The following is a 14,496-nucleotide window of genomic DNA, read 5'->3' as shown; positions in this document are numbered from 1 at the left end:
TTTTAAATTTTTTGTTTTGCAGTCTTGTGTAATCAAGTTACTCCTTCTCTTGGAAAAAGAAATATACATAGTTATAGACCAATAATAGTATTCATGTAAAGGGAAAGGCTGTTCTATCTTCGAATTCCCATATACGTTGTTAGGTTTATCTTAGAAGAAATCAATGCCAATATGAAAATCCAATATCGACCTATTTTTATCAGTATAGTAGATTTTAAGCCTCACTGAATATAGATAAAGAAGCTTTCCTAAATATAAGGACCGACCCTTGGTTGGATCAAAAATTTAATGTCAAAACCAAACTCTAAGCGTAAGTACTTATTATTGACCAGCACTCACCGAGCTCAAGCGAAGCCCAACCATCTAGTGCTAGATGCCAAGGGGGCGCATTTTCAGTCTAATTATTTTGGGGGTTAGAGTAGATAGAAAAAACAAATTCGTTCCAGAGTTCGAGGTTACTTTGAGCCTAAAATACGAAGTAATTTTTTTATTAAGGGGTTATATCCACATGTGAATTTTAAAAAAACTATCTTTTTTGTTTTGTACATATGTTGTATGTATGTACATATATGGAATGTACAAATATTTAAGAATATTCTCCAAATTTGAAGTTGATATAGTTTCTTCTTCTATGTTCTTTTCTCCCCAAGAAGCTGCTTATAGGTCGGAATCGACCATATCGGACAACTATAGCTGCAATACAAACTGATCCAGTCAAAAAGAAGTCATTGTATGAAACACTTCTTTGTTTGACAAGAAATATTCACGAAGTTTGACATGGATTATTCCTTAAGCCAGCGGTATAATACCTGAAAAAGTTTTTCAGATCGGACTACTATAGCATATAGCTGCCATGCAGTCTGATCCATCAAAATCAAAATTATATTCTTTATCATATTCAACGGTAAAAGGTATTCTAGTTTCGGTGCATCCGAAGTTAACGTTTTTTCTTGTTTTAAATACAAATTAATATTTACCGTTACAGTAAAATTATTTGGAATAAAAACAACGAATTTATGTGCAATCTTCTTTGTATATTAAATAATAAATAAATAATAACGAATTTCCATGTATATACGATATTATATAAGTACAATAAATAATTGAAATTTCTAATTTTAATTATACATTAATAATAACACACATTTGCTAGCGCTCAATGCCAACCATACGTTCGACGGCCAGCATATGTGGCTAATTAAATTATAAATACTATGCAAATACAAAGTCCTTCACAATGTTTGTACACAAGTAACCACTGTAATGAGTAATTAATCGAAAGCGTGTATCAGACAGCCGAAGGAGAGCCACAATCCTGTGTAGGCCTGTTAAGTCAACTAGGCGACACTATTAAGGACATCTGGTATTAAGTCATCTACATCATCGTCGTCGTCATCATCACCCTCTTCGTCATCGTCCTCATCATCAGCCTCTTCATCGTCATCATCTTCGTCGTCACCGTCCTCCTCATATTCATCACGATTAGCATCTTCATCAGCAGCACTATTACCGGAAGCAGCGGCTAAATTTGAATTTAAAGTTGCAACTGTATGTGTGACCTTATTGTGCGTGTGAGTTGACTCCAGGAAATGCAATGGAATCGGTATGGGACTGGAAATAGCAGTAGGTGTGGCTGGTGTTGTGCTGCCGTGTGTGCGGTTGGCTAGAGGAGCGCCTTTAATGGTGCTATTTTCGTCTGCCTCTCGGCTGGGCATTGGCGGCAATGCAACGTGGGAGCTTAAAGCCGATATTGTGGCATTAATTAAATTCAAATGAGTACGGCTACTCGCTGTTGTAGTTGTGAAATTTGTTGCTGTTATTTGCGCATGAACGTCAGACGTATTTCTTGCCGCTTGTGGCAATTGGATGGACACAGTCGGTTGGGCAGCAACTGCTGGCGGCGGCTTAATATTGTTAGTATCGTGAGCCACAATGGATTTAGTGTCATTTAAATTTGTCATCTTGTCAACGGCAGTCAACATTGTTACCGTTTTGCCGTTCAGTTGCGTTGCTGGAGGCTGTTCTGGCTTCGCAAACGCATTGTGCCCGGCAATATTGCCACTTATTGCTGTTGTTGTTGTTGATGCATTATTTTGTTGCACTTTGTGATTCTCCATTTGATGATCACTGCCTATGTGGTTATCCCCCTCATCATCATTATCATCATTATTTAGCTTATCTCTGTCGGTTTCGTCTTCCCAACTGGGCATTGGTGGCGGCGTGATGCGCGGCGCTGACGTTGAGGTCAGCATGAATTCATCTAAAATCTCACAATTTTTACCCAGATAGCCCTGTTTGCATTCGCAGCGATAACTGCCGTCATCCTTGGTGAATGATATGCAGCGTCCGCCATTTTCGCAAGTGTTTGGCTGTTCGTCGCAATACGTCAACTCTTCCAAAAAGCAGAAAAAAAAGTATTGAAAAATTTGTATAAAATAGTATGCGTAAATAAATATTATTTTGCATTCGTCTAGGCTGTTGATTTTGCTAGCCATTGCTGCTACTGACAGCCACAACTGCAACAACTACTCACTCTCATCGCAGAGCATGCCCCCCCAACCGGGTTTACAATTGCATTCCCATGGTCGCTCACAGTCGCCATTCACGCAGCCTGGATAGGCAAAACATTGGTCGCAATTCGGTCCGGTCCAGCCAACTTTGCACCTGTAAGGCAAAAACAAAAACAAAACATATGGCATACGAAAAATAATATTAACAAGTACATAAGTATGTATATGCCTATGAACTAGGCTTCACAATAATTCAATACGTTTTGTTTTTTGTTTTGAAGTCGTTTTCGGTACAATAAACTTACCGGCATTCACCTGGTTTCGTGCAGTATCCACGCTGCTTGTGACAGCCCGCAGCACAAATAGCTAAACAAACGTTATGAAAATACCGAAAATTGAGTAAATAAAAAAAACAGTGGATAGACCTAATTTTCAACTCACACATACATATTTGTCTCTCACTCATACGCACAAATCCTGCAGGAAAGTGCTTGATCATAAACTGCTCAGTACTAGTGCTTATTACTATTTTAGTACTCGCAAACTGCTCAGTATTAGGGCTTATTGTGATCATTTTAGTACCCACAAACTGGTTACAATCTAAACGTTGACGCAATTACCGTATGCGACCTTTCACCGAGTGAGACTCCTTTGCCGCTTCATTGACGTTCTCCCACTAACTCTTTCCTAGCCCGTGTGGTCCGCTTCCTATTAGCGCTATTAAGCCCGTAGTGATGCTGGTACTGGCGATTCCTTCGCATGCAGTTGCCCTAACATTGTCAGTGGTCGGTAGATTAATACCGACTTGTCCCGTCTTTTCCTTCCCTAGTGATGATGTACTCGAGATAGAGGCTGCATCGGCTCTTTTAGTAGCCTTTGCGGGTGTCGGTTCCGTGACTTTGGGTCTTACACTCCCAGGGTTAGATTTAGGTGTCCGACTTCTCTTCAACTCCCGAAACCCGTCTTCTTCTCGTTAGGTTTATTTGAAAAACTCATTGTTAAATGAGTCCCCACTCAGAGCCGCTATCCGTCCCCCGAAATACTTGCTTCTTTGCTAGGGGAATTTTTCTATGGTTCTATGTCCGGACTGGATGCATAAGAACCAAGCTGGCGAGCAACTGCCAATGTATGTCCTGGTGCAACACAATTGATCTTCTTTTGGTCAAAACTGTCTTCATGGTGATTGCTTTCCTCAGACGGTCCAATTGTTGACAGTACATATACAAAGTATGAGTTTGACCATAGGGGAGCAGCTCACAGTAGATGGTTCCCTGCCGATCATACCAAACACACAGTAAACCCTTTCTGTACGGTCAATCCTGGCTTGTCCATTTTTTGAGCCGCCTGACCGCGATGCGACGACGACCGTTTTCGCTTGATCTTGATGTCGATTCAATTTTGTTGTTTTACTGGGACGGAATCGATGAAACCAAAACTTCTCATGATTTGGCTGGTGTCCATTTTTTGACGCGTGTTCAAAGAATATTGAGTCAAGCAATTACAAAATTGTCTGAAAAGTTTTTATAGTACAAACTCTTATCTTTCCAACGCCATATAGCGTAACCCTTAGCACTTATACAATGTGAGATGTAAAGTACAAAAACCATTAGGAAAATTATTTCTTTATATTAGACTTTATATGAGGGTTTAAATTGATTTTTGTAAGTTTTTCACATTCATTGTCTATAATACCAAAATAGTTATTTTGGACATGAACGTGGTTATTATTGGATTCGGTCCATTTTTAGTTTATGAACTTATAAGAGTAGTGTCGTTAAAGAAGATTTCCAGTAAAATATTCTTCCAAACAACGAGTTACAGTAAGGCATTAAAACACCTTATATACATCTAAGTCACAACTGGGAATTAAATATTTTAAAGTTTGTGAGTAACAAAATTTTTGTAGAACCACATGAGTGATCACATGAAAATGTTCGAGGTTTAATACACGTAACATAAATAGCAAGCTGGCATTATAAAATTTCACTCCCAGGTGCCACAACAACAATTTTCGTTTCCAAACGATCAGTTACGGTATTTTTCAATTAATTTTCAATAAAAACTCTGCCGCACAGCCACTTCTTCATCGACGCACATTCAGAATAGCACACACACAAACACACACACATATATACAGGGGAACGTGCTTGTACTCACCTGTTTGGCACAGTAGTCCTGTATAGCCCGGCAGGCAGTTGCATTCGAGTGGCTTTTGACATGTGCCACGCTGGCAGCCGGGCAACACGGCACAATCACTGCAGTTGCGCCCCGCCCAACCCAGGCGGCAGCGACACTCACCGGGCGCCTCACAATAGCCACGTGTGTTGTGACAACCCGAACGGCAGGTGGCTAATAAAAACAAAACAACACAAACCAAATGACTTTCGGTGCAACTTCAACAAGCAAGTAGTCAATATTTATTTGCCGTTGTACCAGAGAGAGTGGCCTCTCTACAAATTTTTGCTTTAATATGAAATATTTGAGGCATAAATTCTGATTTGTAGTGGCGTTTTGCGTAGGTCCTTACTTACGTTCGGTACAAAAGAGACCATCCCAGCCGGGCTTGCAAATGCATTCGAACGGTTTATTGCAGTAGCCATGTTGGCAACCCGGTAGTGGTATGCAATGCTCACAGAATTCACCCGTATACCCGATGCGACAGCGACACTCGTCCGGACGTTGGCAGTAGCCTGAAACGAGAACAAATCTTTTTATTCGTATATGTTGGAGGGAGGTGTGTGCAGTCTAGCATTTGGTAATAAAACTGTGGAAGCCTGTGGCTTGCTTGCAATTATTAATTGGTTGCTATTGGCAGGGTGTTGTCATTTAAGATGCCAGAATGGATTAAAAATGATAAAATCGGTTAGGTGTTGGCATTGTCGATAAGCTTAGTAATTGCAGTGTTCGTATATATTCCCAACTGTTTTTCATAATTCATACTTCTTAAAAGAGCTTATATTCTTATATGGGGAAGACATATCGTACTATTTAATACCTTAAGTTTTGTGAATTATATGATTGATTTTGCTTGAAACTTCTCGAAATACTTTTCTGAAAAAAGGCACTCCATGAATGGTTCTCGTTACTGTTTCTTTAAAATAAACAGCACGTAGTCTTCACTCGAGCTTTTATTACAAGACAATAAAAATAATGTTATTGGGACAGATAAATACTATGACAAGTCGCTTATGATGTCCTTTTAGTAGTATTTTGTCTAAAGTTTTCCGCTTTTTCAAACTTAAGCCCATCCCGTCTGAGACAACATCTATTAATACCTCAGGACTAACTAGCTAAAGTTTTCTTATCATGTGCATCTTTTTCTTTACGATATATAGCTAACGCATATCTTATTTAGCTTGCCACAATGTTGTTAAAACAACATATACAATGTTCTTCGACAAATAATCTAAAAATTTGATTTTACTATGAATTAAGAACAATTTATTTATGCCTAAATTCGGGTTGCTGTGTTAGCTGTCAAATTAGGTGTCAAATCGACTGACAAAAACACGTGTGTCTGACATATATGTTAAGCATGCATTTACATTTTTACCGTGAACTCGGTTTCGATTATAAGAAATATTTATAGCGTAAGCATATTAGTTACGCACCAAGGCACTCGTTTGACTACTTTCGAGCTTAGGTCACAGGAATGGTCAATACTTACCTACTTATGAAATTTGCTAATTGCCGACTGAGCGTAGGAGTGACGTTAATATATGAACAGGCTTTTTTAATACCCCTACATAATATTTCCAGCACTGCGTGCATAAATATTGCTAATACTTATAAATTATAATTTCTCTGATTGCTTTTGAATTTGTCAGTTTCCTCTTACCATTCATGGGATCACATCCTTTTCTACATTGCGGCACTTGACACAGGTCACCCTGCCAGCCGGGTAGACATTTGACATTACCCTTCTCATCGCAAATGTAATGCAAGTTGATTTTCTCCCTTTGTGTCTTCTGACATGCCTGTGAATTGTAATTAAAAAGAATTGCAATTAATTAACAAGTTTTTCGGTTCGTGTAGTATAATAAAATGTAATATATTTGCTTGTAACTTTTAATTTTATACTTGTATTATCATGTTAAAGGAAATAAATATAAAATTGTAATTACACTTCCGCTGTTTTGTTACCAGCGAAGATTTGAGATATTATGTTCATAGCCAATTCGTAAGGCACTTTACACCTAGTTGATGTCTGAGATGGGTCTCTCTATATTTATATACTTCTTCTACCACCCGGATTAGAATAGTTCCTATCTTCAGACGTTTTTTCCGATAGAGACTGGAGGAGAATCAATGTAAACTACTGTTCCATATCAATGTGTCTAACTTTCATCTAACCATCGAATAAAAGAACATCAAAAAGGTAAGTACACTTGAAGAAAGTTACTAATTGAAAGAACTAAAAGCTGAAAGGTCAGAGTGCTTATATGTATATGGTAGTGAAAATAACTGTCGTTAGCGTCTGATACTCGTACAACCACAAATAGTAAACTAATAGCAATTTTATTTATTTATATTAAGTAGAACAAAAAATACGATTATTGTCCTACTTGCAAGAGGGCATGACTATTCTTAATGTCTTCTTTAAAATGAGATGAAGGGCGCAAAATATATTTTAGTCACCAGGGAAATATGATATTAAATAAAAATCTTTGTAACTTGGCTGGATTTTTGAATGTTTGGAAACTGATTTTTATGGTAGACTATATGAAAGTATATACAAAAGTCAAAAGAGAAAAGCTTTCGATATACAAAATAGCGCAAATATAATCATAAATATTTTAACCCAATATCTAGAACTGTGAAGAACTAATTTCTTTAATTTGCTTTTACCGCTAAAAATACCTATATTCTTTTACTGTCGTCTAAGTCTACTTGAAGAACAAACTGTTTATATCATATTTATTGTTCCTGCAATCGGAGTGTTTATCAGTTCCTTATAAGCGGGCTTCATTTTGTTTATATATCGACCCTGACACCGCTTAGGATTCAGAAAACACAGTGCGTTCAAAAAATAACTCTTTCGTTTTCCAAAGTGTACGTAGCGTTAATTGGGAAAAATGTTGTAATTATAGAAAATACATTGTTATGTTCTAGCTGACGTTTACTTGCTCCAATATCCCGCATTGCCTCTAATAGCCTGAAATTTTTGATGGCAACTTGCAACTAAATTTTTCGCATATTCCACAGGAAGATACCTCGAAGTATGTTGGGGTAGCCAAATGAAATCATTTGCTAACGTTAAATGCTTTCTTGATATTTTGGCTTTCATCAAAGCCCAATCATTCCCTTTCGGATTAGCGTCTGGTGGCTGTGATGGCTAATCTAAAGTAACAATATATTTTTTTTTGTTTTCATTGAGCACAGAGTCTGTTCCTTTGTTTGCGATCATTGTCTTCTTGCAATATTCAATCTTTGTTATTTTTACCGTAAAGCATTTCAGCTGTGAAAAATGGCGTTTATGTCTGTGAAACATGTCTACAAACCCCAAATCCATGAGCAGAGAAACATCCATAAAAATGAACCTTTTGGGTGGTGTTTAACACTCCAAAATTTGGTTCATCTGTAAATAGAACATTGCTCCAATTAGGATTGATGTTTTCCTGTGCCCAATAAAACCTTTTTACAATGTGTGTTTTCGAAAGTACGAATTTGATTACGTACTGCTGTGTTTGATGACAGATCTCTGAAGTCTGAACACTCCTAGACTGAGCAGTGGTTTCTTCTAAAAAAAAAGAGAACAATAGAGTTGTCCTCCCTTTTAGATGTCCCCTGATTCATCCATCTTCCTGGCTTGTCATCTACCTTTCCAGTTCCTTCATTCGTATTTAAGTTTTTTTTAATAGTCCATTAGGGACCTTTAGGATGCTTCGTTGAAAAAGCTGCTTCCAAACGTTTCTTATACTGAGCACCGAATTGTCGCGTCAGTGACTGCAATTGAACATATGTTAATTTTGCAAAAAAAAAAAACCAAATAACAATTTTCGCGAGTTGATCGTGCAAAAGAAAAACGTTGTTTTTTGAACGTACTGTAGCTTTCTTGTTCTTACAGATATACAAGGTATATTTTGAATAAGAACAAAATCAGATCATGAATTAGAATTAGAATTAGACAACTCAACTCCAGTGCCATCTATCGGTTTTAAAAGGTGCCCTCTCAGACTTTCATAACATATAATACTTGTATAATAGTATAGCACTATATGCGAGAGGCTGAAAATATGATATTGCTTCTAAGTTTGGGAATTTAATTTCACCTTTTAATAATATGTACAGACAGTACTTTTTATAAGGAAACATTATGCAACAGGTAAGTAAAAAAAGTTTATTGGGTGTTAACCGGGCTTTGTGTCAGATGAATCAATCATGCGTAGGAAGTTTGCCAGATTCCTTATGATAGATATAAAAAAAGTACAAATTGAGTTTGGATGACAGTAAAATAAAGTTTATCGAGATACCTGATACTTTGAAGATATCTCTTAAACATATTCGATAAATCGTTTATCAATACTTTGGTATGCGAAAGCTCTGGGCAAACTTGCGATAGGACAAGTTCAAAATCAACCGATTCGTCGTGCAGCAAATCCGGATCGGACTCTCAGAGAATATTTCCTATCTTCAAATCTCAACAGATTGTTACCGAGAATGTGTTATATTTTGAATCAAAAGACCAATTCTGCTGCTACATAAAAAGTTTCGCTGGTTTGAATACTAAAGTCGCATTTTGTCGAAAAAATCAGTCTTTATTGTTTATTGTTTTGAAATTGTCTTTTCTGCCTGACTGTGATATAACATTATCTGAGTATGGTATATAGTTTTATATTAAGTGTATGTAGTCAAATGAAAATTTATTGATGGGTTATAAAAGCCAAATAATCAAATTTAAGTCCTACTTTTGCAGAACTATTATCAAGTTAGAGCTTTCCTTAGTTTACGGCATAGAAGATTTTAGTGAAATATGATTTCTTATAGGTGTATAATATTGATTAACTGAGCGCAACTCACCCTTTGCTTCCATTGCGGCACGTCCGAGTTGCCATATCTCAAGTCATAATTACGCTTATGATACGAAACCGCTGGCAGTAGAGTTGGTGCCAGCAGGAAATAAGCCCAATAAATGAGCCAATTGAAAGACATAATTTGTTTTTGTATTTACACGTAATTCAATTATTACGTAAGCAAAATATCTATGCTTAACTATGCGGTACTGATTTTGTTTTTATTTTTGTCTTAAATGGTTATCACACGAATCGAACTTTCTTCTGGCACAGATCCAAATAGCGGCAAATAATGGTTTCCTTAGAGTAAAATGTGGGTATGCTTAGATATACATACTTTAAGCTTATTAGCAAATATTAAGCTTATAAGTAAAAAAAAAATAAAATAATAATAAATAAATAAATAAACCGGCTACATATGTAAGTTTAGGTGCTTATTTTTTATATGTGACATACATACATATGTTTGTATACATGTATATGTATGCGAGCAATATGAAAGCGAAAAAGAAGCGCCGCAAAGCATACGAAATTATCGTTTAGCGCGCTATCGCTGGTGAAGCTACAAGTGCGTCTGCGCACGCATACCGGTCAAGTGGATAATAACAAAAAGTGAAATATAACACGAAAAAAAAATATAAAAAATAAATGAAAGAAATAAAAACACTTTCAGCTTGCAATATATAGGCGTTGGGAGAAATTTCGATGGCAAGTCACAAGTGCACCGCAAACGTAAGTGCGATAATGGACAAGTACCCACAACACACTTTGAAGTTAATAAGAAAATGTGAACAAGAAACTTATGTTTAAAAAAATTTTACACACGTTTACATTTTTATGCAGATTTTTTTTTAAAACTTTCTGAAATTTTTTAGTTAAAAGAAGTAAATTTTTAATATTTTTAAGCACGGTTGCATATTGTAATTCAAAGCCGAGTATGTAATTATTGGAAGTAGGTCACTTTTAATTACTAAGTAGCATGTTTTCGAAACCATTAAATTTTATGACACAGAGTCAGTAGAACTAGTTCATGTCAGAGCATGTAGTGCTTATTTATTATATATGCTCAAATTAGTATGTAATGTATATATGTATGTAGATGTTTTTTCGTCAAAGTTCTATTTGGTTCGAATTAAAATGTTTTACACCAAAACTAGCTTATGCTTTCTTATTCATTCATTTTATTTCTTTGTTTTTATAAAAGTACTTTTATGTATTACAAATTACAATTTAAAGTTTAAAAGGAAAATACTTTTATTTAACAAAAATCTTATACATTTTTTTATTTTAATTTTGTTTTTGTTCTAAAAATTTGGTTTATATAGTTATAATTTAAAATTTACAGAAAAAATATTTATTTTTAATATAAAAAATATTTCACTTCACAATTTTCACTCAATTTAATTATTTACTATAACATTGTTTTATTTATCATGCGTTCACCTCTCACTTAACCATCTGTCCAACTAACACGCGCAGCTCTGATCAAACTAACTTCTTTCTGACCACTCAGCTGCAGTTCAAGTCCACGGCCACCTGAACCTGTGCGACTTGAGTAATTTCGATTTTATTTTCATCGACCCTCAGAGAAAACAACTCACTGCTTTCATAAGCGTGTGAGAGTAAGAGACAGCGGTTGCGTCGTTGATAAGTTGTTCTGAAGTGTGTCAACCGGTCTGTAATCAGCTGTTGCGCTTGCCATACATTTTGCAACATAATTTTAGACCACCACCTGTCTACTAAAAAAATTATACACTGAGAAAAAGACTGAGATTGAAATTGGAATGGAATTTTGTATGCTTAATCGCCACGCAATAGTCTAGAGATCTTTGCTTCGAAACCTTGCTGAGGCAAGAATATGTTTTCTTTAATTTTTTGAACCTAAATTGGTTTTCAACACATTTCAATGTATATATACATATAATATATTTATATTGAGATTTCTTGAACTTTTCTTGTAACTTTAATATAGGTAATATATTTGCGACTGAGAACTAAAAGTGGTTAAGACTGCAGTCTAAAGAGTTTGGTAGGACCGAAGTCGAACTGTATTAACGTTATATTACATATAGGCAGACCCAAATTGATACCAGGTTTACCGGTATAAAGTGAGCGTTAAGGTAAAATGTGTTGGTAGGGAACATTTGTTTTGACCGATCCTTATTTTTTTTTCTGTTTGGTTGGCTGACATCTGTCAAACTATTCAATAACCTTACAGTCATTGAACAAACAACATCATATGTTTTCATTGTGTTGAAAATGTCAAATTTTGTACTGAAAAGTGATGATTTGCGGAAAGCATTAATTTTTTGTTTCCATTTAAAACAAAGCATTGGCTGAGCAGCGCTTCGATTCCTACGCAGAAGTCGAAAATTTGGTGTTTGATTGGTTTGCTTCAAGAGACGAACATTGTTATTGGCATGGTATCCACAAATTGCCAGATAGGTAGTAAAAATATTTAAAAAGCAATCAGAGGGCAATACTTTGAATACATTTTTTTCACTTTCCTATTAAAATCTAGTATTTCATTTTCACAAAAAAAAAAAAACATTTCATACCGGTACGACTGGTAGCCATAATAATAGCAAAAATGAAATGAAAACCATTTCATGTAACAATCGTTACCTGACCTAAGAGGGAAGAAGGAAATAACTCTTGCGGGTTCTGACGTGAGAGCATTGAACATATCATAGCGAAGACGATGTGGATATTGAATGTTTGCTTTTAGTAATGTCCAGAGTTGACCTAAGTATAATATATGAAAAGACTTGGAACTGTCGTGCATTCAAAGAACCAGATACCTATTAGTTTGGCTACAAAAGTGTATACTTGTATGATTCACTTTATCTGCCTTAAAAGATCAGTGGTCCCTGTATTGTTTGATTTGCTTAATGTATGTATAGTTGGATATTAAATTATATCTGCTTAGAGCTGAGCATAGGGGATTCCCTCCTCACTACTCCTAACCGTTATTACTGAGTTTTCGTTTCTAATTTTTTCTCTTCAGATTACTCATTACTGTATATGTATGTTCCGTTGACTCTACTGTGTTCTTGATGGAATTAATCACTCTTTAGTATCTTGTTATCGATACCCTATGTATTGATATGAAAAAGCCTTAAGGGCTCAATCCACACTTCATATTCTTATTTGTTGTACACAATTTGCAATATTTACTTTGTTTAATATTCCTTTATATTTCAGCCGTAAGCTGCTTATGAAGATCTTTTTCAGTTGAAAACATATTTATTCATAACATGTAAAAATTTATTCCATTGACTTTAACAGACAGATTGATACCAAAAATGAGCAAAATCTATAATCCGAATTTTTCACAATAAACCTGAACGTCGTTTTTTGCGACTAAAATTTCATGTTGGCAATGTTATTAATATGTATACCTACATTAGGTATACAGAAATCAAATTACATTGGTAAGCAAAAAAATGTTTCTTTTCCTTTCTGTTTTCATGCCTCAGTTCATCATATTTTGTGCTTTAAGTAAAGAATTTATCAGGCAAATAAGTACAACTAACATAAAAGTCCATTTAATTTTATCAGTTAAATTAGGGATTTTCGGCGAATCTGAGTATCAAAATCTTTATATTTATGTCATAACTTTTTAAAGGAGGCGAAACGGCCGATATCGAATCATTATAGCATATAGCTGCCATACAAACAAAACAATCGAAATCAAGTACTTGTATGGGACACTTTTTTATGTGACGTAATATCTTCACGAAATTTTGTATGAGTTATTTCTTGGGTTCCTATGCACATTTTGCAATTTACATATATACTCGTATGTATATTGATTGTAACGGGTGTTTTTTTCGAGGTATAAAACTTTAAGTTGGCTGTTACTGATTCAAGATGGCGACCGATTTAACAGCTGTCAAGTGATTTGTTATCAGTTTGGTTTGGCAATTCATCATGAATTTTCACGCCTGAACAACGCTTGCAAATAGTGCAATTTTTTTCGAAAGTAATTGTTCTGTGCACCACGTTCATTTTATCGTCGACAATTTTTTTTAGCTATGAAGCGCACTTCTGGTTGAATGGCTACGTCAACAAACTAAACTGACGCATTTGAAGTGAAGCTAATCCTGAGTGTATGTCGAAACACCGTTACATCCAGAAAAACTGACTGTTCGGTGCGCTTTATGAGCTGGTGGAATCATTGGTCCGCATTTCTTCAAAAACGATGATGGCCAGAATGCTACAGTCAATGGTGATCGGTATAGAGCCATGATTACTAACTTTTTCATTCCTGAATTGAACAACCATGATGTCCAGGAGCTGTGGTTCCAACAAGACAAGACATGTCACACAGCTCGTGCCACAATCGATTTAATGAAAGACACGTTTGGTGACTGCCTAATTTCACGTTTTGAACCTGTGAATTGGTCTCCAAGATCTTGTGACTTAACACCGCTAGACTACTTTCTGTGGGGTTATGTAAAGTCATTGGTCTATGCGAATAAGCCACAAACGCTTAACCATTTGGAAGCAACATTCGCCGTGTTATTGCCGATATACGGCCACAAATGTTGGGAAAACTCATCGAAAATTGGACGTCCAGATTGGACTACATCCGAGCCAGCCGTGGCAACCATATGCCAGAAATCAATTTAATAATGCATTATTGTGTTATTGCAATTTGAAGTTCTATACCTCTAAAAAAACCCCCTTTATAAGGCTCTTCTTATTAAGTGAGCTGCTGCAAGCAGCTTCTACAGCATTGAACCCAAAAATTATTAGGAAAATGAAGCGTCAATGTAAACGTCAGTATAAGCACTGCCACGTGTGTTTTTTTTATACGTGTGGTTTTCTATGAAGCAAATACATTTTCGGGGTTGTTTTCTTTGACAACTGTTACTTCAATTATACACAGTTTGGTTGGCTATTTTATAATGAATGGACTTACTACGGAACAACGTTTGCAAATCGTGTAAATTTATGGCCGGTTCGCA

At 35.8% G+C, this 14,496-nt stretch overlaps 1 protein-coding gene across 2 annotated transcripts; it reads right to left on the bottom strand.

The window, feature by feature from the left end:
• Nucleotides 1–1,023: 1,023 nt before the first annotated feature.
• Nucleotides 1,024–11,025, bottom strand: C901. Of its 2 annotated transcripts, XM_014242745.3 has the most exons (8): nucleotides 10,967–11,025; nucleotides 9,531–9,823; nucleotides 6,349–6,487; nucleotides 5,042–5,200; nucleotides 4,668–4,859; nucleotides 2,816–2,876; nucleotides 2,534–2,664; nucleotides 1,024–2,392 (listed from the first exon to the last, which is right to left on the bottom strand). In XM_014242745.3, the coding sequence occupies exons 2-8, from the start codon at nucleotides 9,660–9,662 to the stop codon at nucleotides 1,338–1,340; spliced, it is 1,869 nt and encodes a 622-aa protein (XP_014098220.2). In that variant the 5' UTR covers nucleotides 9,663–9,823; nucleotides 10,967–11,025; the 3' UTR covers nucleotides 1,024–1,337. The 2 variants fall into 2 exon arrangements, with proteins under 2 accessions (XP_014098220.2, XP_036221588.2); XM_036365695.2 differs by lacking the exon at nucleotides 10,967–11,025 and having other exon boundaries at nucleotides 9,531–9,893.
• Between the last annotated feature and the right edge of the window lie 3,471 nt (nucleotides 11,026–14,496).

Source organism: Bactrocera oleae, chromosome 5 (genome assembly GCF_042242935.1).
Source record: "Bactrocera oleae isolate idBacOlea1 chromosome 5, idBacOlea1, whole genome shotgun sequence".
Classification (NCBI taxonomy): Eukaryota; Metazoa; Arthropoda; class Insecta; order Diptera; family Tephritidae; genus Bactrocera; species Bactrocera oleae.
The sequence above is the reverse complement of the archived record's forward strand: the minus strand, read 5'-3'. Positions and strand labels throughout refer to the sequence as shown.

Bases quoted from the DNA above. Each gene is read 5' to 3' on its own strand.
- C901 (XM_014242745.3), bottom strand. From the start codon at position 9,662: ATGTCTTTCAATTGGCTCATTTATTGGGCTTATTTCCTGCTGGCACCA. The intron at 2,877-4,667 runs GTGAGTACAAGC...ACGTTTGTTTAG, and splicing joins AGGACTACTGTGCCAAACAG to CTATTTGTGCTGCGGGCTGT. The intron at 2,665-2,815 runs GTAAGTTTATTG...TTTGCCTTACAG, and splicing joins ACGAAACCAGGTGAATGCCG to GTGCAAAGTTGGCTGGACCG.